Genomic DNA, 23,319 nt, shown 5'->3' with positions numbered 1-23,319 from the left:
TCGTGTTGGTTTGCTCACCACCTGCCACAGGCCCAGTCTGGCATCTGTGTCCTCCAGGACTCAGCTAGCTTGGTGATGGATATTAAAGTCCTCCATCCAGTTCTGTGATCTTGCTACCTTCAGTTCTGTTCAACAAGGAGGAGTACTGATTCATCAGCTGAGGGAGGGCAGGAGGTGGTAATCAGCAGGAGGTTTCCTTCCCCACGTTTGACCTGATGCAATGAGACTTCATGGGGTCCAGAGTCAATGTTGAGGACTACCAGGGCCACTCCCTCCCAACTGTGTACCACTGTGCCGCCACCTCTGGTGATGGAGGAGTCTGGGACGTTGACTGAAAGGTATGATTCTGTGAGTATGACTGTCAGGGTGTTGCTTGACTAGTCTGTGGAACAGCTCTCCCAATTTTGGCACAAGTCCCCAGATGTTAGTGAGGAGGACTTTGCAGGGTCAACTGGGCTGGGTGTGCCTTTTCTCGTGTCCGGTGCCTTGGTCAATGCGGGTGGTCCATCCGGTTTTATTCTTAGTATACTTCTTTGTAGCAGTCTGGTACAACTGAGTGGCTTGCTGGGCCACTGCAGAGGGCAGTTAAGTCAACCACATTGCTGGAGTCACATGTAAGCCAGACCAGGTAAGGATAACAAATTTTCTTCCCTAAAGGACATTAGTGAACCAGATGGGGTTTTACGACAATCTGGTTGTTTCATGGTCACCATTACTTTTTATTTCAGATTTATTAATTAACTAAATTTAAAGTCCCCAGCTGCCGTGGTGGGATTTGAACTCCAGATCATTAGTCCAGGCCTCTGGATTACTAGTCCAGTAGCATAACCACTATACTACCTATACTGATTCTACTTCCTGATCTTCTTAGCCAAGATCCTTTCTCACTACTGTCCTCCGTTCATCCTTCATTGTCAGGCTGATGCGCTATCAATTACTCATAAAAGACTGAGAGTTAAGAGAGTAACTAAAGGCTTTTATTAACAAAAGAATGAAGGTCTGCCTCGAGTGGTCGACCGGTCCAGAAATACAAAGGGCTGGGGAGCAGTCACCTTTATACTAGGACTTGTGGGAGGAGTCAGCCGAGGCATGTCCAGGCATGTACACAGTGGAATACAAACAGTGGTTTACCACATTCACCCCTTGTTTAAAATTGAGTCCGGCGGGGTGAAGTGTATTAAAAGTTAGTGTATTGGAGTCTCTCCGGAGGTCTTGTCTGCCGCTGTGATCGGCGTGGCGACGGCAGGGGTAGTGGAGCTTCCGGCGTCGAGTCCTGCGTGGGCTGTGGCACAGGCGTGTCGTCCTCGTAGATGTCGAGCGGGTCGCGGGGCCCAGGCCTGCCGTCTGCTGGGGCTGGATATCGGATCGTTGGGGGGGGGGGGGGGGGGGGGGGGGGGGGGGTGGGTGGTAGTGAGTAGTGGGTTACTGCGGCCCCCGAGGGTGCAAGGTCTCTTATGGAGACTGTGTCCTCCCGCCCGTCCAGGTATGCAATGTAAGCATACTGGGGGTTGGCGTGGAGGAGGTCGACCCTCTCGACCAGGGGGTCCGTTTTATGGGTCCTCACGTGCCTTCTCAGTAGGACCGGCCCTGGGGACGTCAGCCATGGCGGTAGCGATGTCCCCGATGTGGACTTCCTTGGGAAGACAAACATTTTCTCATGAGGGGTGGCGTTAGTGGCAGTGCAGAGCAGTGACCGAATAGAGTGGAGCGCATCGGGGAGCACATCCTGCCAGCGGGAGGTTGGAAGGCCCCTAGACTTTAAGGCTAGCAGGGCGGCCTTCCAAACTGTCGCATTTTCTCTTTCCACCTGTCCGTTCCCCCGGGGGTTGTAACTGGTGGTCCTGCTTGTGGCAATACCCCTAGTTAGCAGGTACTGACGGAGTTCGTCGCTCATAAACGATGAGCCCCGGTCGCTATGGATATAGCTGGGGAAACCGAACAGGGTGAAGAGGTCGTTCAGACATTTAATGACCGTGGCACTGGTCATGTCCGGGCAGGGGATGGCGAACGGGAAACGGGAGTACTCATCAATAATATTGAGGAAGTACACATTGCGGTCGGAGGAGGGGAGAGGCCCTTTAAAATCAACGCTCAGGCGCTCGAAGGGGCGAGTGGCTTTTATCAGGTGGGCCCTGTCTGGTCTATAAAAGTGCGGTTTGCACTCAGCGCAGACTTGGCAGTTCCTGGTCATGGTCCTGACCTCCTCAATAGAGTAAGGCAGGTTGTGGGCCTTGATGAAGTGGAAGAACCTGGTGACCCCCGGGTGGCAGAGGTCATTGTGGAGGGCCCGCAGTCTATCGATCTGCGCGCTGGCGCAGGTGCCACGCGATAGCGCATCCGGGGGTTCATTGAGCTTCCCGGGCCGGTACAAGATCTCGTAATTGTAGGTGGAAAGTTCGATTCTCCACCTCAAGATCTTGTCGTTTTTGATTTTGCCCCTCTGCTTGTTGTTAAACATGAAAGCAACTGAACGTTGGTCAGTGAGCAGGGTAAATCGTTTTCCGGCCAGGTAGTGCCTCCAATGACGCACAGCCTCCACAATCGCCTGGGCCTCCTTCTCAACAGCGGAGTGTCTGGTCTCCGGGCCTTGGAGGGTTCGCGAAAAGAAGGCCACGGGTCTCCCCACCTGATTGAGGGTAGCGGCCAGGGCAAAGTCGGACGCGTCGCTTTCCACCTGGAAGGGGATGGATTCGTCCACTGCGTGCATGGTGGCTTTGGCAATGTCTTCCTTGATACGGTGGAAGGCTAAGCAGGCCTCTGCCGTCAAGGGAAAAGAGGTGGACTTGATCAGCAGATGGGCCTTGTCCACATAGTAGGGGACCCACTGGGCATAATAGGAGAAAAACCCTAGGCACCTCTTCAGGGCCTTGAGGCAGTGGGAGTTCCATAAGGGGACGCATCCGGTCGGGGCCGATGACTCCGTGTTCCACAACACAGCCAAGGATGGCGAGGCGGTTTGTGCGGAATATGCACTTCTCCTTGTTATATGTCAGGTTCAGGAGTTGGGCGGTGCGGAGGAATTTTGAGAGGTTTGCGTCATGGTCCTGCAAGTCACGGCCGCAGATGGTCACATTGTCCAGATATGGGAAAGTGGCCTGCAACGCATTTTGATCTACCATCCGGTCCATCTCCCTTTGGAACACGGAGACCCCGTTGGTGACGCCAAAGGGAACCCTAAGGAAGTGGTAGAGGCGGCCGTTTGCCTCAAAGGCAGTATACTGGCGGTCCTCAGGGCAGATAGGGAGCTGGTGGTACGCTGATTTCAGGTCAATGGTCGAGAAGACGCGGTACTGCGCGATCTGGTTGACCATATCAGCTATGCGGGGGAGTGGGTAGGCGTCCAGCAGGGTGTAGCGATTTATTGTCTGGCTGTAGTCGATGACCAGGCGCTGCTTCTCGCCGGTCTTAACGACCACAACCTGGGCTCGCCAGGGGCTGGTGCTGCCCTCAATAATCCCTTCCTTCAGGAGCCGCTCCACTTCGGTTTTAATGAAAACCCTGTCCCCGGCACTGTATCGCCTGCTCTTTGTGGCGATGGGCTTACAGTCGGGGGTGAGGTTAGCAAACAGTGGGGGGGGGGGGGGGGGGTGACTGAGTGTGGAGAGGTTGCACCTGGTGCGCGGCGGGCAATTTGGGAGCTGCTGGCTGCGGACTGTGAGTGGGGGTAGGGGTCCACCGTACGCCATCGTAACACTTTTAAGGTGGCACTGAAAATCTAACCCCAGCAGGACGGCAGCGCAGAGGTCGGGCAGGGCCAGAAGTTTAAAATGATCGTACACGGTCCCGTCTACTATGAGTGTCACTACGCAGTAGCCGCCGATGTCCGCCGACTGGGACTCGGAGGCCATAGAAATCCGCTGGTGCGCAGGCGGGACTGGGAGAGAGCAACGCCGCACCGTGTCGGGGTGGATGAAGCTCTCCGTGCTTCCAGAGTCAAAAAGGCAGATTGTATCGTGGCCATTTACCTTAATGTCCATTGTGGAACTGGCCAGCTGATGCGGTCTCGCTTGGTCCAGTGCAACGGATGCCAGCGTAGGGGTCGGTGTGTCGCTGCGGGTATCAGATGAGGCGGTGTTGGGGGCCTGCTGCGTTCCGGCTGTCGTCCAAGATGGCGGCGTCCATGATCCCCATGTGGCTGGAGGCGTCCAAAATGGCTGCTGTACCGGTGGTTCGCACATGGCCGGGGAGGCCCAAGATGGCGGCCCTCATGGCCCACACGCGGCGCTGCTGGGGTTCGGGGTGGCTTTGGCCCTGCAGACGTTAGCGTAGTGTCCCTTCTTCCCGCAGCCCGAGCAGATCGCGTTTTTCGCCGGGCAGCGCACTCTGGGGTGTTTTGCCTGGCCACAGAAGTAGCATTTCTGGCCTTGGGGCACTGCTGTCTGGCCTTGGGACACTGCTGCGGTAGTTGGGCCGTTGCTGGGGTGTGGCTGGGGTGGCACGGCGCTATGAGGCGGTCCTACCGTGTCCCAGGCTGTCATTCCCCGCGGCGTCCACGGTGCAGGAGTAGGCATCCATGCCCTGGTAGGCTGCATCCAATGATAGTGCGAGTTCAGAGGCCTTGTTGAGGTCGAGGTCACTCTGCTCCAACAGTCGCTGTCAGGTGTAATTGGATCTGTGGCCCGCTACAAAAGCGTCCCGGATAAGTTCCTCTGTGTACACGGCGGCCTTTACATCCTTACAACCACAGGCCCGGCCAAGCACAGACAGTGCCTGAAGGTATTCCACGGTCGATTCCCCAGGTTGTTGTTTACGACTCCCCAGAAGGTGCCTGGCGTACACTTCGTTCACTGGGCGCGTGTACTGGTCCTTGAGGAGCTTGATAGCGTCCGCGTACGAAGTCGCGTCTTGGATGACCGAGTACACTCGGTGGTTCACTTTGGAGGTCAGGACATCCAGTTTGTCCTCGTCCGATTTGATTGCTGCGGAGGCGGTCAGGAATTTTTTGAAACACTTAAGCCAGTGAGTAAACTTGGTGGATGAGTCCGCCTCCCGATGATCTAAGTCCAGGCATGCTGGTGTGAGGATCTTCTCCATTATAAAAATTTTGTTAATAAAATTGATGCGCTATCAATTACTCATAAAAGACTGAGAGTTAAGAGAGTAACTAAAGGCTTTTATTAACAAAAGAATGAAGGTCTGCCTCGAGTGGTCGACCGGTCCAGAAATACAAAGGGCTGGGGAGCAGTCACCTTTATACTAGGACTTGTGGGAGGAGTCAGCCGAGGCATGTCCAGGCATGTACACAGTGGAATACAAACAGTGGTTTACCACACAGGCCTACCCGCTCCCCTCCTTTTCCATTCTGCCTATCTTTTTGAAAGGTCAAGTACTCTGGAATATTTAGTTCCCAACCTTGGTCGCCTTGCAACCATGTCTCCGTAATGGCCATTAGATCAAACCCATTTATTTCTATTTGTGCCACTAATTCGTGCATTCAGATAAAGAGCCTTTAATTTTAACTTTTTACCATTATTCTCTGCATTCACCTTATTCGCTGATGCACTCCACCGTTGAGCTCTCTGTCCCTTCCTGTCACACTCTGCTCATCTTTAGCCAAATCACTACACTGCTCCATTGCCTTGCTGATTTAAAGCCCTATCTACAGCCCTAGTTGTTCGATTCGCCAGGACACTGGTCCCAGCCCGGTTTAAGTGGAGCCCTTCCCAACAGACCAGCTCCCTCTTTCCCCAGTAGTGGTGCCATGAATCGAAACCCCTTCCTCCCACACCACTCTTTGAGCCACGCATTTAATCTCTGATCTGCTTATCCCTATGCCAATTTGTTGTGCATGGCTCAGGTAACAATCCAGAGATTATTATTTTCTTTTGAGGTTCTGTGCTTTAATTTGGACCCTAGGTCCTCAAATTCTCTCTACCTATGTCATTGGTTCCTACCTCGACCGCAACAACTGGATTCTCCCCACCCCACTCCAAATTCTTCTCCAGCCACGAGGAGATATCCTTAACCCTAGCACCGGGGAGGCAACATAGATTTCGGAACTCACGGTTGCGGCCGCAGAGAACAGTATCTAATCCCCTGACTATACTGTCCCCTACCATGAAAACATTCCTTTTCACTCCCCCCCCACTTGAATGGCCTCCTGTACCATAGTCAGTTTGCCCATCCACCCTGCAGACTTTGCCTTCATCTACACAGGCAGCAAGAAGGGCTTTGGATAAGGGCAAAGGCGGAGGCTCCTCCAGCACTGCACCTGGGGTCCTTTTACCTGCCTGACTCGTAGTCACACCCTCCTGACCCTGACCACTAACCACACCTGTACCGTTATCTAACCTAAGAGATGTGACTGCCTCCTGGATTAAAATGTCCAAGTAACTTTCCTCCTCTCTGATGCCCCATAATATCTGCACCTCGAACTCCAACTCCAAAACACTGAACTGAAGTTCCTCAAGATGCAGGCACTTACTGCAGACGTGGTCATCTCTCTGCAAACTCCCACATGCTGCAGTTCCAGCACACTACCTGCACTGCCATTCCTATATAACCTTGTTTTATTCATTTAATTAATTATAGCTTATGAATTTAATTAACTTAGTTTATAGTGTAGTTTATTAACTAATTACTAAATCTAGTTTAAGTTAAAAGGTAGATTAAATCAAATATTTACCTGTAACACAAACTATTACAAGTATTGGAGGCAGAAAGCAGCACCTCCTTCCCCTCTGCTCAGAATTCCCACTCCCTCGAAATTCCTAACTTTAACACTCTGTTTAAGTGCACTCCGTTTAAGAATACTCTGCTTCAGCAGATAGTGCACATACATGCAATTTTGTAGCATAACTCGAACATTTACTGATTTTGCACATGCGTGGAAGTTTTGCCGATTTTGCACACGTGCAAATGTTTTCCATCGGTCGCACGCATGAGGACGTAACGAACCGGAAGCGCGCATGTGCAGAGAGCTTCTGCACAGCTTCCAGTTTGCTAGCAACAGTTACTCCGTACTTTTAGACTGTACTTCCCCGATTATTCCCTTTCCTTTAACCACCCACCCAATATTCCAAATCCTTGCATTGCTTTGTCTTGATCTTTTATGTCCCTTTAAACTAAATAGTTGGGGGGGGGGGGGGAGGATCCAGGTAAGCGGGAATTTACAATGTCAATGAGAAATGAGAAAGCAATAGAGCAGGATAGAGATGGGGGAAATAATAACCAGAGTGCGACAGGATGGGACAGAATGCTTAAAAATAAGAGTGCAACAGAAAATGGGGCCAAAACAAGGAGAAATGGTAAAAAGACAGTTAAAAGCTCTATATCTGAATGCACGCAGCATTCGTAACAAGACAGATGAATTGACGGCACAAATAGATACAAATGGGTATGATCTGATCGCCATTATAGAGACGTGGTTGCAAGGTGATCAGGGCTGGGAACTGAATATTCCAGGGTATTTGACAATTCGGAAGGATAGACAGGTAAAGGATGGGATCAGTGCAGTGGTGAAAAGTGATATTGGCTCAGAAGATCATGATGTAGAATCGGTTTGGGTGGAGATAAAAAATAAAGGGAAAAAGTCTCTGGTGGGCGTAGTCTACAGGCCCCCGAACAGTAGCAATACTGTTGGACAGAGTATAAATCAACAAATAATGGAGGCCTGTAAAAATGGTACGGTAATGATCATGGGTGATTTTAATCTCCATATTGTTTGGACAAATCAAATTGGCCATGGTAGCCTGGAGGAGGAGTTTAGAGAGAGAATCCGGTATGGTTTCCTAGAACAGAATGTAATGGAACCAACCAGGGAGCAGGCTATCTTGGATCTGGTACTGTGTAATGAGACAGAATTAATAAGTGATCGCATAGTAAAGGATCCTCTCGGAAAGAGTGATCATAGCATGGTTGAATTTCAAATTCAGTTGGAGGGTGAGAAAGTTGTATCTCAAACCAGTGTCCTGATCTTAAACAAAGGCAATTACAATGGCATGAGGGCAGAACTGGCTAAAGTGGACTGGAAAAATAAATTAAAGGGTAAGACAGTTGAAATGCAGTGGCAGACATTTAAGGAGATATTTCATAACTCTGAACAAAAATATATTCCAGTGACAAAGAAAGATTTTAAGAGAAGGGGGCACCATCCGTGGCTAACTGAGGAAGTAAAGGATGGTATCAAATTGAAAAAGGCATACAATGTTGCCAAGATTGGTGGGAGACCAGAGGATTGGGAAATTTTTAAAAACCAGCAAAGGATGACGAAAAAAAGGAGATGAATTATGAGTGTAAACTGGCAAGAAATATTAAAACAGATAGTAAGAGCTTCTACAGGTATATAAAAAGAGGGTAGCTAAAGTAAACATTGGTCCCTTAGAGGATGAGACTGGGGAATTAATAATGGGGAACAGGGAAATGGCAGAGACTCTGAACAAATATTTTGTATCTGTCTTCATGGTAGAAGACACTAACAACATCCCAATAATGGATAATCAAGGGGCCACAGGGAGGGGAGAACTAAAGACAATCACTATCACTAAGGAAATAGTACTTGGTAAAATAATGGGACTAAAAGATGACAAGTCCCCTGGACCAGATGGCCTGCATCCCAGGGTCTTAAAAGAAGTGGCTGCAGAGATAGTGGATGCATTGGTTGCAATATACCAAAATTCCCTGGACTTTGGAGAGGTCCCAGCGGATTGGAAAATTGCAAATGTAACACCCCTATTTAAGAAGAGGGAGACAGAAAGCAGGAAACTATAGAGCAGTTAGCCTAACATCTGTCGTTGGGAAATTGCTGGAGTCCTTCATTAAGGAAGCAGTAGCAGGGCATTTGGAAAATCATAATGCAGTCAAGCAGTCAGCATGGTTTTATGAAAGGGAAGTCATGTTTAAAAAATTTGCTGGAGTTCTTTGAGGAGGTAACAAGCAGGGTGGACAAAGGTGAACCAGTGGATGTGGTGTATTTGGATTTCCAGAAGGCATTCGATAAGGTGCCACATAAAAGGTTACTGCATAAAATAAGAGCTCATGGAATTGGGGGCATTATATTAGCACGCATAGAGAATTGGCTAACTAACAAAAAGCAGAGAGTCGGGAAAATGGGTCATTTTCCGGTTGGCAAACGGTAACTAGTGGGGTGCCACAGGGATCGGTGCTGGGGCCTCAACTATTTACAATTTACATTAATGACTTGGATGAAGGGACCGAGTGTAATGTAGCCAAGTTTGCGGATGATACAAAGGTGGGTGGGAAAGCAAGTTGTGCAGAGGACTCAAAGAACCTGCAAAGGGATATAGACAGGCTAAGTGAGTCATAGAGTCACAGTCATAGGGTGAGAAATTCAGTTGGCTGCGCCACCCGTTAGTGCCTTAAGAGGGCGCTAAGTGGGTCGCAAGCCACTGCCCACGCCTCCCGCTAAATTCTGCGGGATGCTAGTAGTGGTGCTAGCCGTTAGCGCTGCGCCGCTACCGTTGACGTCATCGGTGTGCTCAGCCACTGCTGACGCCCCAGCCGCGATATTTGGAAGCGCCCCCCGATTTACCGCCGGACGCTATGTGCGACCGGTTCAGGGGGGCCTACCTGCGGCGGGGGAGGCGCAAATTAAAGGAGGTGTGGCGCGGCCATTTTTGTTGTTGGCCGCCTGCCAGCACCTGCCTGCGCTCCCGTCCCCGGCCTCCTGAACCCCCCCCCGCGGAGTGCCAGCTGCGTTCCAAGAGCCTGGCACTTCTCCTCGGTGCCGGGCTCTTTTGCCGGCACTCGATCCTCAGGGGCCCAGCTGGGCCCCAGATTCTGCTGCACAAGGCCCCTCCCTTTTAAGAAGGGGAGGAAGGCCTGCAATACTGCAGCGCGATGTGCCGCAGCGTGTGGCGCTGCGGCACGTTGTGCAACGATATTCAGTCGCAGCGCCCCAAGAGGGATGCGGGGCGCCTCCAGTAGCACCGTGCTTCCTTTTGGGGCGCTACCACTGAATTTCCGGCGGGCGGCCGCGAATGCTTCCGGGAAGCTACTTTTAGCGCCCTGGCGAGGCTGGTGCCCCAAACGGGGCTATAGTCAATTTCTCCCCCATATAGAGTTTTACAGCACAGAAAGAGGCCCTTCGGCCCATCGTGTCCGCACCGGCCATCAAGCCCTGTCTATTCTAATCCCATTTTCCAGCACTCGGTCCGTAGCCTTGTATGCTATGGTGTTTCAAGTGCTCATCTAAATGCTTCTTGAATGTTGTGAGGGTCCCTGCCTCTACCACCCTTTCAGGCAGGGAGTTCAAGATTCCAACCACCCTCTGGGTGAAAAAGTTTTTCCTCAAATACCCTCTAAACCACCTGCCCCTTATCTTGAAACTATGTCCCCTGGTTATTGACCCCTCTACTAAGGGGAAAAGTTCCTTTCTATCTACCCTATGCCGCTCATAATTTTGCACATCTCAATCAGGTCCCCCCTCAGCCTTCTCTGCATGAAGGAAAACAACCCCAGCCTGTCCAGTCTCTCTTCAATCGCTGAAGCGCTCCAGCCCAGGTAACATCCTGGTGAATCTCCTCTGCACCCTCTCCAATACAAATCACATCTCTCCTGTAGTGTGGTGACCAGAACTGCACACAGTATTCCAGCTGTGGCCTAACTAGTGTTTTGTACAGCTCCATCATAACCTCCCTGCTCTTATATTCTATGCCTCGGCTAATGAAGGCAAGTATCCCATATGTCTTTTTAACCACCTTATCTACCTGTCCTGCTGCCTTCAAGGATCTATGTACATGCACACCAAGGTCTCTCTGATCCTCTGTCCTTACTAGGGTCCTACCATTCATTGTGTATTCCCTTGCCTTGTTAGTCCTCCCAAAATGCATCACCTCACACTTTTCAGGGTTAAATTCCATTTGCCACTGTTCTGCCCATCTGACTAACCCGTCTATATCGTCCTGTAGCCTGAGGCTTTCCTCCTCGCTATTTACCACTCCACCAATTTTTGTGTCATCTGCAAACTTACTGATCATACCTCCTACATTCATATCTAAATCATTAATGTACACTACAAACAGCAAAAGACCCAGCACCGCCTGCTGTACACCACTGGGCACAGGCTTCCAGTCACAAAAGCAACTTTTGACCATCACCCTCTACCTCCTGCCACTAAGCCAATTTTGGATCCAATGTGCCAAATTGCACTGGATCTCATGGGCTCTTACCTTCTTGACCAGTCTCCCATGCAGGACTCTTGTCAAAAGTCTTACTGAAGTCCATGTAGATTACATCAACTGCACTACCCTCATTCACACACCTAGTCACCCCCTTGAAAAATTTAATCAAATTGGTTAGACATAATCTCCCCCTAACAAAGCCATGCTATCCTTGATTAATCCTTGCCTCTCCAAGTGGAGACTAATTCTGTCCCTCAGAATTTTTTCCAATAATTTCCCTACCACTGATGTTAGGCTCACTGGCCTGTAATTCCCTGGTTTATCCCTACTACCCTTCTTGAATAATGGTACTATGTTGGTTGTCCTCCAGTCCTCTGGCACCTCCCTTGTGGCCAGAGAGGTTCTGAAAATTTGCGTCAGAGCCCCTGCAATCTCCTCCCTTGCCTCACACAGCAGCCTGGGATACATCTCATCTGGGCCTGGGAATTTATGCACTTTTAAGCCCGCTAAAACCGCTAGTACCTCCTCCCTCAATACTAATTTGTTCAAGTATATCACAATCCCCCTGCCTGATTTCTATGCCTACATCGTCCTTCTCCATAGTGAACACAGATGCAAAATATTCATTTAAAGCCTCACCCACATCTTCCAGCTCTACACAGATTGTCACTTCGGTCCCTAATGGGCCCTACTCTTTCCCTGGTTATCCTTTTGCCCTTAATATACACTTATAAAACACCTTGGGATTTTCCTTTATTTTGCCTGCCAGTGTTTTTTCATGCCCCCTCTTCGCTCTCCTAATTTCTTTTTTAAGTACCCCCCTGCACTTTCTATACTCCTCTAGGGCTTCCACTGTTTTTAGTCCTGTGTATCTGCCAAAAGCCTCCCTTTTTTTCGCCCCAATCCATTCTTGTATATCCCTCGACATCCAGGGTTCCCTGGGCTTGTTGGTCCCACCCTTGACCTTTACAGGAACATGTTGGCAAACATTTGGCAGATGGAGTATAATGTGGGAAAGTGCGAAGTTATACACTTTGGCAGGAAAAATAAAAAAAGCTATTATTTAAATGAGAGAGATTACAAAATGCTACAGTTCAGAGGGACCTGGGGGTCCTTGTGCATGAAACACAAAAAGTTAGCATGCAGGTACAGCAAGTAATCAAAAAGGCAAATGGAATGTTGGTCTTTATGTCAAAGGGGTTGGAGTATAAAAGCAGGGAAGTCCTGCTACAACTGTACAAGGTATTGGTGAGACCACTCCTTGAGTACTGCGTACAGTTTTGGTCTCCTTATTTAAGGAAGGATATACTTGCATTGGAGGCAGTTCAGAGACGATTCACTAGGTTAATTCCGGAGATGAGGGGTTGACTTATGAGGAAGTGATGAGCAGGCTGGGCCTATACTCATTGGAATTTAGAAGAATGAGAGGTGATCTTATTGAAACATAAGATACTGAGGGGGCTCGACAAGGTAGATGCAGAGAGGATGTTTTCCCTCGTGGGGAAATCTAGAACGCGGGGGCACAGTTTTAGAATAAAGGGTTGCCCTTTTAGAACTGAGATGAGGAGGAATTTCTTCTCTCAGAGGGTCGTAAATCTGTGGAATTCCCTGCCCCAGAGAGCTGTGGAGGCTCAGTCATTAAATACATTTAAGGTGGAGATAGACAGATTTTTGCAAGATAAGGGAGTGAAGGGTTATGGGGAGCGGGCAGGGAAGTGGCTTTGAGCCCAAGATCAGCCATGATCTTATTGAATGGCAGAGCAGGCTCGAGGGGCCAAGTGGCCTATTCCTACTCCTATTTCTTACGTTATGTTCGTATGTTAATTCCAGTTGATGTATGAAAAACAGTAGTGCAAGTTGCTAACATATGATCTCATGCAAATCAAATATTCCTTTCCCCTCCAGAATGAGCTCCTAACAATGCAGTGGTATGTGATCCGTTAAAATGTGCGGAATTGATAAGCTGCATTGCTTAATCTCTACACCTCATGTTCAGGTATTGCAGTAGAAAATCACTTTACAAAGAATCTGTTCATATTAGTTGCACTAGGGAGTTCCAACAAGCTCATTTTTGAAAGGATGAGAAAGGAAAAATATCACTTTTCACATTTAAAGTCAATCCGAAAGCACTTTACAAGTTACTGACTTCTCAATCTTTGTAAACAAAAATGCAGATATATGGACAATACCCAGTTTAAAAAATGGCTTAGAGTGCTTCAATTTCCACATACGGCTCACTTGCAAAGTATCAGCTTTGCCCATGTTTGCATGACTGTGGCCATGGATGCCTCCACAATTATCCCAGCTGCTTAATGAACAGTTTGCAATTAGTGCAACTCAAATGTAGTAAACTACATAATATCTATTTTCTCTTTCTCCCAGTATGAATTACACAGCCTGTTTTGGAGAAACTTGTTCAATAAAGATGATGAAAGGGATTAGGTGAAAAATAAATAGTGGTCAGCCTATAAAGTACAGATATGCATGTTTGATGCCTTACCTCCTCAGCAGGGTAAAAGCAATAGTTCCAGTACCAGAATGTTTTGGGTAGGTAGCTTTTTGACAAATGATGCTCTGGTGGAAAAGGATGAAATGTTTCCCTTTTGTTTGTGTCCCTGGAATCACCAGCTTCTACATTAACAGTCTCCATACATCTCCCCATGGCCAAATCTTCCGTAGATGTAAAATGAGTGCATTTCCCAGTCTTGAAGGCATCAACAAATCTTTTCAGTGCTTCCTTGCTCAGCACATACCCAGCTCCACCACTCATGTATCCTTGCTTAACATATGGCTTAAATTTTCTTCCAAAGAATATAGGCTGATCAGGGGAGTACTTTGATAGCAGCCACCGCAGATTGTCAACAACCACGTAAGTGTCATCATCTGCTTTCATAAACCAATCAGCATCATTCAAGTGATGGTCATGAACATACTGAAAAGCTTTGATAGTTTTCCAATATAACTGGTCCCGGCCTTCTTTAACGTCCAGTCCCACCGTAGGGAAATCTTTGTTTTCTTCTGAACTCATGAAAAGCACAATGTTACACTTTTTGCCCCAAGTGGCTTTAACATGTTTGGCCTTTGTGGCTAGGTTCTGGGGCCCAGTCATCACCCAGCAGAGGATTCGTACTTTCTTATACAGCTCATCTGCAACACTTCTGTTTTCATCTGGGTAGAGAAGATATATATATTTATGTAAAATCATTGACAATATATTATCTGACAGAATCAGTCTAAAATATCAGCTATGAACATTCAGAATATTGTGCACCCATATTACTTCAGTTAAAATATCTCTAAACTAGAGCACCGGAAAAAAATCAACTGCGGCAAACACAGAGATTGTGATAATATCTGTACATTTCATCTATCTTTATCCTCCCTGTGCAATTGCCATTCTTTTCCACTGGGAAGGAAGATAAAGTATGAACCAAAGGTTTCTGATTATTCAGCATAAACTGTTTTCAAGCAGTGTGGTGGTGCGGGGGGGGAAGAGAAATGGACTGGAATTGAACGTTGATGGGGATAGAATGGCACACTTGCAATGGTTCAGCCAAGAAATGAACATCCATCTGTGCCAAAATATGTCTCAAAGGGGGTGATTTTGCCAATGGGGAGCTTTTGGAGGCGGGTCTCCCACTTGTCGGGTTTTAGTCCCGCCTCCATCAACTGCTGGCCAACCCATGCTATTTTCTCTTCATTGACCTTGTTAAGCTCGCCCAGCGGGCTTAGCTGGCCAATTAAGGGAAAGCTGGTTGCAGAGAACATTAACGTATGACGTTTCATGTGAAAAGTTTGAAGCTGTCAAACACTGACATTCTCTCAAGTTTGATGAAGTCTTGAATTTAAGACCTCATCAAACCTCTTTCTTTTGCAGAAATGAGATGGTTGCTGCATTGGAGAATACAAGTACCACCTGTCATCTCTACTGCGGAGGTGCGAGACTCTCCGCATACCCACCGACTGAAGCCTGCAGGAAGAAGCAAATGTAAGTACACTTTTTCGAACACTTTCCACTTACCTCAGATACTCACCTCTCCACACTTGCACCCATCACTTACCTTCACAGCACACCTTTGCACCCCTCCAACCCCCGCAGACCCACTACTCGCCTTGCTGACCCTGGCGGGGTTCGGAACCGTCAGGCAAAATGGTGATAAGCCTATTTTCTGCCTGTTAACAGGAAGTTATGTGGCTGTAATCCCATCCCACCTCCAAGGAGATGGGAGCCAGCGCAGGACGGCTACCCACCTCCTGGCAAGATAGCACAGAGGCGGGTTGGGCACCCCCCCCCCAAATTCTGCCATTTTCCCGGCAGTCCCACCTCCATGCCCGCCTCCCCAGGGCTGGCAAGATCGCGCCCAAAGCTTTTGATAATTTGATCTCTGTAGTCTCGGTTAGAGAGTAAAACACTATTGCTTGATCCATCAGATTTTGAGTAGATGGTTACATTTGTGCAATCTATTGGAAAGCAATTACTTTATACCTTATAGCTCGATAAAGTAGTTGATTCCTGTCACATTTTACTGGACTACCTTCCAACTCAGGCCATCAATTCATAAAAACAAAAATCAATCACTAACCTCACTTTTTTTCCTAAACTTAGTTCTAAGCAAAGTTTGGTTACAAATTTATTTTTCCCTCTCCATCTGTATCATGAGGAAAATTCAAACTTCCTAAAACATTATTTAGGGGATGGGAATAATTTTCTGTGAAAACACAGGAGTCATTTCAAGGAAATATTAAAATGCTGACCTTCATATAGTTTTCTCAATCTTTGAACATAGAGAGGAATAGACTGTTAAAGCAAGGGGTAAAAAGATCAGCGCAATATTCCTTCAAGACTATTTTTCCCCCTCAGTAGCCCTCACAGAAGACTATACCCATAGATCCCTCCCAGTGAGCCAAATGAACTGTCAAAGCTTGAAGCGGCAGAGAAATGTCTGAGAGAAAATGAACAGGGACAGTTGAATCTGGGGAAAGTCTTGACTAATGGCACTTCTAATATGAAACTACATAGCTGTTTTCTGCATACTTAATGGTTTGGGTGACATTTATGTAAATACATTACTTTTATAAGATGTAAAAATGATAATGGGCTCAAGGAGCCGAGCGGTCTACCCCTGTTCCTATGTTCCTTCATGCACATTAGGCCTTATTCTGGATCCCTTCCTCAGTCTTTTAGCAAAAGGTGGGAGCAAAAGAGACAGAGACACAAATGTCAACTATAGAATGAAAGCTGCAAGAATGCCACCATGAACTAGGGTGAAATAAAGAGCAATACTATAAAGGTAGATAACCTCATTCTTCCAGATCTGTTCACTTTCCACACACAAATTAATTACACTAAAGCAGTACATTAACAGAAGTGGGTAACTACAACCAAAACACTTAGTGAGTGGTTAAATTAGCACAATACTGCTTATAGGAAGTACCCCAACTGCACCATGGAGTGCCTCAAAGTCCACAGAATTTTAATCATAATTAGCCCATGCATCTTGAGAGGGAACGGCATCCAAATTGCATGGTGATAAAATCAATCCTGTTGTAGGCAAACTTTGCCTAGATTTGACTTGAACCAAGTACCTATGGAGGACAGTTTGTTCAGCTTCCCCAAGATACTCAGAATCTATTGGATGGTTGGTTGCTGTTGCAGATTTCTGAGAGGGACCATGGAAATCTAGTCACCAAGCTGCTCCAGAATTAAGTGAAGGTAGTCACCTTGAACAAGAACTTTGTGAACAGTGCTGAATGGGAGTAACTTGTACTTGTAAGGTTCTCCGGCTCTGTCAACGTACACTTTTCAGATCTTTGGTCAAAGATGGGCATTCAACTGGTCTGAATGATGTACGAAAACAATACTCACCTGTAACATTTCCTGATGGATTAAAATAGTGAAGAGCCCTTGATTCACTATAGGTCAGAAACCACCCACACTTTTGTTAACAATGTGGTAGAAGCAGCAAGTCATTCTCTTGTGCTAAGGGAGCATTCTCAGATTGATAAAGAAACCTTTACATGTAAAGCTAAAAGATCCAATGGGAACACAAGCTGAATCTCAAGAGAATTATTCCTTGAACTGCAGCGTGCATTAAAAAAGTCAAATGCCCTAGAAAATAGTGGTGCTCAATCTTTTAACTAACGAATGAGCATTATTATGGAATAATCAGTTTATCATGCTAAATCACTAAATGGCAGAAGACACATTCCACTTCTAGCCCACAAAGAGAAAACAATATTATAAGAGTTTAAATAGCACACAGGTTGTACAAAATGTCCCAAAACACTTCACACCAGAGGGAGGGAAAAAAAATCAAACATCGAGCAGAAATGATGATGAGGAAAGGGAGCTAACTGAAGTTGAAGTAGTAGGTTTGGCGGAGCTTTTGAAAATGGAAAAAGATGAATCAAGTTTAATGGAGAGAATTCAAGAGCAGAGGACTATGTTAGCTGAAAGCTCTGCCACTCATATTTGGAACTGGGTGTGGGGGTGTTTGGGACAGGGCGGTCACCAACACATACAGGAAGCTATCGATTAACCGGCCCCTAAATAACCGGAATGCTCTAGCCACCGGCAAAATTCAGGAGTCGGTTCAGGTAACTTTTTTTTACTCCATTTGTTGCTGTGCAAGGGTGTAGCTGAAGCTGTTGCTAAGCTACAGAGACGCTTGCAACTTGGGCCGATTGTTTTGAAGCTGAAGCAACAGGGTTTGTTGCTTTATACGAAGCTCTGAGCTCCGTATCTTTTACTATAGCGTTCGGTTATCCGGAATTGGTGATGAACCGGCAACACGTCGGTCCCGTCCGTGCCGGATACCAGAAAGTTTCCTGTAGTTCAAACTCTCAAGCGTAGTGGAAGGGAACAAAAGGGATGAACGACAAAGCATCACCTTAACTATATTCTAACATAACTATAATGACATTTCTCATTCATTTGAAATGAAATGCAGGTTCCAAAATACGTAGATGGATTTTTCCCCGCAGCCTACAGTGAATTATAACGATCAGTTATGACCCTGACCATCATAACTTAACTCAAGACTCACTGGTTTCAGTTATGATCGAAAAGATGGACTGTAAAATACCATACATCTTCTCTGTTGAAGCAAAAAGTCTTTGCCATACCAAATCTATTAACTTACATTCATTTGAGCCACCTCACAATGCAATTATTCAAATTTAAATTTTGTGGCGTTCACTCATTCACATGTGACAACGAGCACTGATGTTTTAGATTTTATGGAAAATGTTGCAGTGGTAACAATGGAGCCGTATGCAGGAGGACCAACATGCATCAGAGTGGTGGGACACAGACTCCATCTCAGTCCATTGAGGTGTTGATCTCAGCCAGGTCACTGTTTGGAAGCATCAAGCAGACACCATGCATTTGCCAAAAAGGAGGAACAGTCAACATTGATCACTGTCAAATCCTTCCTAGTGGCAGTTTCAGATGTACATTGCCAGAGACCTTCTAAAACTCAATTAGCCACAGATGGTTGGCACAGGAAAGAACAAAAATGAGATGGGGTATTAGCGCACAACATACCCCTTTATATAGGTTTGGAAGAATAAAAAAGGGACAATGCAATTTGGGTTCGAACAAATCTGTTACAGCAAACATTCCCCTGGCCCCAACTGATGTTCCATTATAGCTAGCAGAGAAGCTCAAATTGCTGATTATTTTGAGTCAATCTCAACAGTTTCCGATTAGTGAAATCTGACTGTATTTTCACAAATCTTAGTGAGATACACGCCATTTGAACGATCTTGTGCTTCAGATAGCATTTATAAAAAAAATTGAAGTACTCTGATTTGCAATATTACCTGTAGTCATCACCTATCATGATGGTACAATATTGCTTTATCAGGGTTCAAATATCTATGCAGTTCCACCATAGCATTACATAAAATTAGAAAGATACCTTTATGTTGACTGATGTCAGCATTAAAGTTCATCTCTCCTTGAAGATGTTGATGGTGTTGATGGTGATCAGAGTCCTCTAAATGGCCATGAGGGTCATTGAAGAGCAGATGACTGTGCTGCGGTGCTTCCTTATTTATTGCACTAATCACTAGATGGCAGATGATAAATCCTAATCCCAACCCACAACAAAACATGAGCAGAGACATTACAGACCGTGGCATTGCCATTTCCAAGCAGTACTGTGCTGGGGAAGAAGAGAAAAAAAAGTGTCACTCTGAATAGATTGCAGACACATTGACACTTCATTATAGGTCAATTTGCAATAACAGACGATCAGGAGACTGATTATTCCATTGGATGGTGCTTACAAGGGAATATTTCCAGAGGTTAAGGTCCCTGCTACCAAAAATTTCAAAACGATTCACTGAAACTTTCACCCTTCAATTTGTGCGGTACATTCATATTTCAGTGGAAGCTCTAAATGAGTGACTGTGATTATCATATTCTTTTACCTATGTACTTAATTCTATCACTTACGTTTTTTTAAAGTCCAGAACAAAAAGCAAGATGGTAAGAAGATATAGATAACTACAGGTAGGGGCAGGGGATTACTCATGGGTCCTGGGTTTAGGTAGCAAGGAGGGGTGATGTTGGGTTTGGTAGAACTGTTGCAGTCTGGCAATACTATGGCGGAGGGCGTTATGATTTTTGAGGATTAGGAATTAACTCCCTTGGAGTTTGTGGTTGGGGGGGGGGGGGGGAAGGTGAGCGGAGGAAGGGAGGTTTGGAAAGATATCAGTGGTGGTACTAAGGGGTGAAGGTTTGTAGTATGCAGGATGTGGGGTGAGGGGCTTGCTGAATGCAGGTGCAGGGATGTTGTAGCATTGCAGGAAGCGTCTTTGTTGGGAAGAATTTAGATTTGTGCCTTTACGAAGCACAAAATCCAGCAGCTTCTATTGTTAAAAAGCAAGTGGGTATTTTGCATAATTTATAGAAGAACATTAACATGATAGTTTGCTTTACTGTTGGTTTGATCTTTGGTGAGTTGGTTGATCTCAGCCAGGACAGTGACACAGGAACCACAATCAGTCCTAGTGTTCTAAGGAATAGAAAATGACCTCTGCTGTAAAGTAAGCCTGTGTGGGCACAGGGTAATGACTTGATCAGATTCGACTATGATAACTCCCTATGGTTGAATAATGAAGCAACAATCAACATCTAGCCTTGCACATGAAGAATGGACATACTGGACAGTTGCTCATATCTATAGAGTAATACCCCACCACAGGTCAGCATTTTCAGGAGAGATGGGAAACAACTGGGGGACTGCAAGCACACAAAAAAGCACGCTTGATGAAAAAGTTGTTTGCAAACAACTAAATTGTGATTGCCTTGCTCCCTAACAGATCTCTGAAAACTATCAATAATGCAGAAGTTAAGATATGTGCTTAACAGTCAGTTACAAATGTTACTACCATTACTGGTTGACTGAAGGTGAATTCAATATAATGATGATTAGTTGAAATTCAAATTAAGCACTATCGCAAGGCCCCTAAACCAGCAAATTACACAACCACATTTTTACATTACTGATTTTCTGGCACTGGAGCCAATTAGCAACTTTATTAATTAATATATTTTATAGAATTTATGAAGTAAGCGGAGGACATTAAAGGGAAGATGCTTTTCTATAGATATATACAAAGTCTTGGTTAGACGACATCTGGAATACGGTGTACAGTTCTGGGCACCGCACTTGCAAGGGTTAAATTATATGAGGAGAGATTACACAATCTAAGCTTGTATTCCCTGGAATGAAGCTTAAGGGGTGATTTGATTGAGCTTTCTAGGATTTTGAAAGGAATTGATAGGGCAGATAAAGAGAAACTTTTGCTGCTGGTGGGGGAGTCTAGGACAAGAGAACATAACCTAAAAATTAGAGCCAGGTCATTCAAGAGAGAAGTTAGAAAAAAAATTATTCACGCAAAGGGTGGCAGAAGTGTGGAACTCCCACAAAAACCAGTAGATGCTAGCTCAGTTAACAATTTTAAATCTGAGATCGATAGATTTTTGCTAGCCAAGGGTATTAAGGGGTATGGAGCCAAGGCGGGTGGAAGGAGTTAGGATACAGATCAGCCATGATCTCATTGAATGGCAGAACAGGCTCAAGGGGCTAAAAGGCCTACTCCTGGTCTTATGTGCGTATACTCGAGTATTTCTTCTAATTGCAGCTAATTTATCACACCAAATTTTCTCGACTTTAACTCCTTCAATTGAACATTAGAGTTTGAAAGGACCCCTAATCATGAATCTTAGTGATTCAAGCTAAAAACTCTGACATTAAAAACAAAATTACACAAATCATTTCATTTAACATATCACTTGGTTGAATTGGTAGTCCTTTCATTTGTTTGCATACAAGTCATGCTGATAGCACGGTTGCCGAACTGTTGGTGCAATCACTCATACTAATCTACAGGGGAGATTAAAAAAAAGGAACTACAAGTACTCCCCGTGTTTTCTTCCTTATCTTATTCCTGATTGCCATAGGTTTCTAGAGGTTGCAAATGACACTTTTTAAAAAGCTATTTTAATGCATTCATCACTGACGAAATTAAGTATGTATATTCTCTCTTCATTTATGGATGCTCTTGCAAATTCACAGCCAAGACGGCAGACATTCTAACAATGCTGCTCTGAAGCCAACCTAGTTAGTTACTTGAATTTTCCCTCTGCGCAAGAGTTGCTGGGCCTCCATTAACTGTGCCACTATGGAGAAGTTGAGATCAGGAAATTACATTTTATATCCGACAAAAGTTTTTTTTTTTTTTACAAAATACCAGAACCATTCCAAGGTTCATGCTAGGAGTTTTTATTTGAACCCCATGGACAGCAAAATCCAAAGACACACCATCACCTGTTGTACTTGGATATACAAGACTGTCCAAATTGTTGAATATTAGGTTATATCAAATACACAAATAGTATAGGACAGCTTACAAAAATGAACAAAGACTTCACCCACCCGTGAGGGAAGTATTTTCAATGAAAAGTGCTTTCCTCTTTTAGATCTCCCACTTAAAATTAAAAAATATATGTTACGAGAAATCCTCATTTGAAATCACTTCACAGTGCATCTAGACCCACTTTACCTTTAATTATTCCAGGAAAATATATATCCCTATTGAGGTAGAATTTCCCAATAGCTGTTTATGGCATTTCTCAGGGCTTTCCACCAAGTTACATCTGGGGATTGGAAAAACTCCCATGGGACATCTAGGCGATCGTTTCAATGCGAGTTAATAGTGAATAATTCTCGTGCCTCTACCTGACAATATGCCAGGCGTGCTTGGGTTTATGCAAATAAATAAGGCCTTCTCCTAAAAGGAGAGATTTTTAAAAAATAACTGGGGAAGGGAAATATTTTTCATTGGAAATGATACCCTGCACCCCTCTCAGTTCCCTTTGGAGAAAAGGGGCAGGATTTTCATTGGGGCGTGCAGGGGGTTAAAATCCCGAAGTCGGGGGTCCCGACCCCATCCTGCACCCAACCCGCCTCCATGCCAATTTCAAAGGAGGCGGGTGCCCGCCCTGCACTGGGACCCGCCTCCCCAAGGCAGGAAGGGGATTAGTGCCAATTAACTGCCTGTTAACAGGTAGTTAACAGGCAGTTTTTAGCCTAATCCCTATTTTTAATGCTGAAGTGTGGGATTCCCGACGGCTCCAAACCACGCCAAGTTAGAGGAAGCGGACCATCGGGATGAAGGGCTTGGAGGGGTCGAGATGTCCGGTGTTCAGGCGAGTGATGGGTGCATGAGTGCAAAGGTAAGTGTGTTTGGTGTGTGTAAAGTGTTTAAATAAGTTTTACTTACATGTACTTACCTTTCCAGCCTTCCTTCCTTCAGGTCTCAGGAGTCCCTCATCTCACCAGCACAGAAAGCAGAATGGCTGTGAGCTGTCAAAAATTGCAGCATTCAGCTTTCTGTTCCGGGGAGATCTTTAATTCATCCTGAGAGGAAGGAATTAACTTAAGAGTACAGATTGTCAGTGTTGGGCAGCTTTAAACAGCTGTGAAACGCTGATATTTCATCGGTCAAAAGGTCTTGACAGATGAAATTTCAATCTGTGATGTCACCTGTTGCTGGGTGGCCTTTAATTGGCCTGCTGAGTGGGCTCAACAAGGTCAATCAAGTCTAAATCGCGTGGGTTGGCTAGAACTTGATGGAGGCGGGACTACAACCCCGAAAGTTGTAGTCCCGCCTCCTACCTGACTTCTCAATGAAAATCCAACCCAAGGTATCTGCAAGTACTATT

At 45.9% G+C, this 23,319-nt stretch overlaps 1 protein-coding gene across 4 annotated transcripts in view; it reads right to left on the bottom strand.

Moving 5' to 3' along the window:
* The window catches only part of LOC147117385 (glycoprotein-N-acetylgalactosamine 3-beta-galactosyltransferase 1-like), a 57,699-nt gene that overhangs the window by 25,553 nt on the left and 8,827 nt on the right, over positions 1 to 23,319 (bottom strand). For 3 of the 4 annotated variants that reach the window (XM_085988346.1, XM_085988348.1, XM_085988349.1), the window contains exons 3-4: positions 19,004 to 19,249; positions 13,582 to 14,249 (exon numbers count right to left, since the gene is read on the bottom strand). In XM_085988346.1, coding sequence (XP_085844472.1) covers positions 13,582 to 14,249; positions 19,004 to 19,232 — 897 coding nt within the window. In that variant the 5' untranslated portion in view covers positions 19,233 to 19,249. The remainder of the gene's footprint in view (positions 1 to 13,581; positions 14,250 to 19,003; positions 19,250 to 23,319) is intronic. The other variant, XM_085988350.1, reaches the window with a different exon arrangement.

Source organism: Somniosus microcephalus, chromosome 5 (assembly GCF_052327205.1).
Source record: "Somniosus microcephalus isolate GS21.2 chromosome 5, FLI_Smic_1.0, whole genome shotgun sequence".
Classification (NCBI taxonomy): Eukaryota; Metazoa; Chordata; class Chondrichthyes; order Squaliformes; family Somniosidae; genus Somniosus; species Somniosus microcephalus.
The sequence above is the reverse complement of the archived record's forward strand: the minus strand, read 5'-3'. Positions and strand labels throughout refer to the sequence as shown.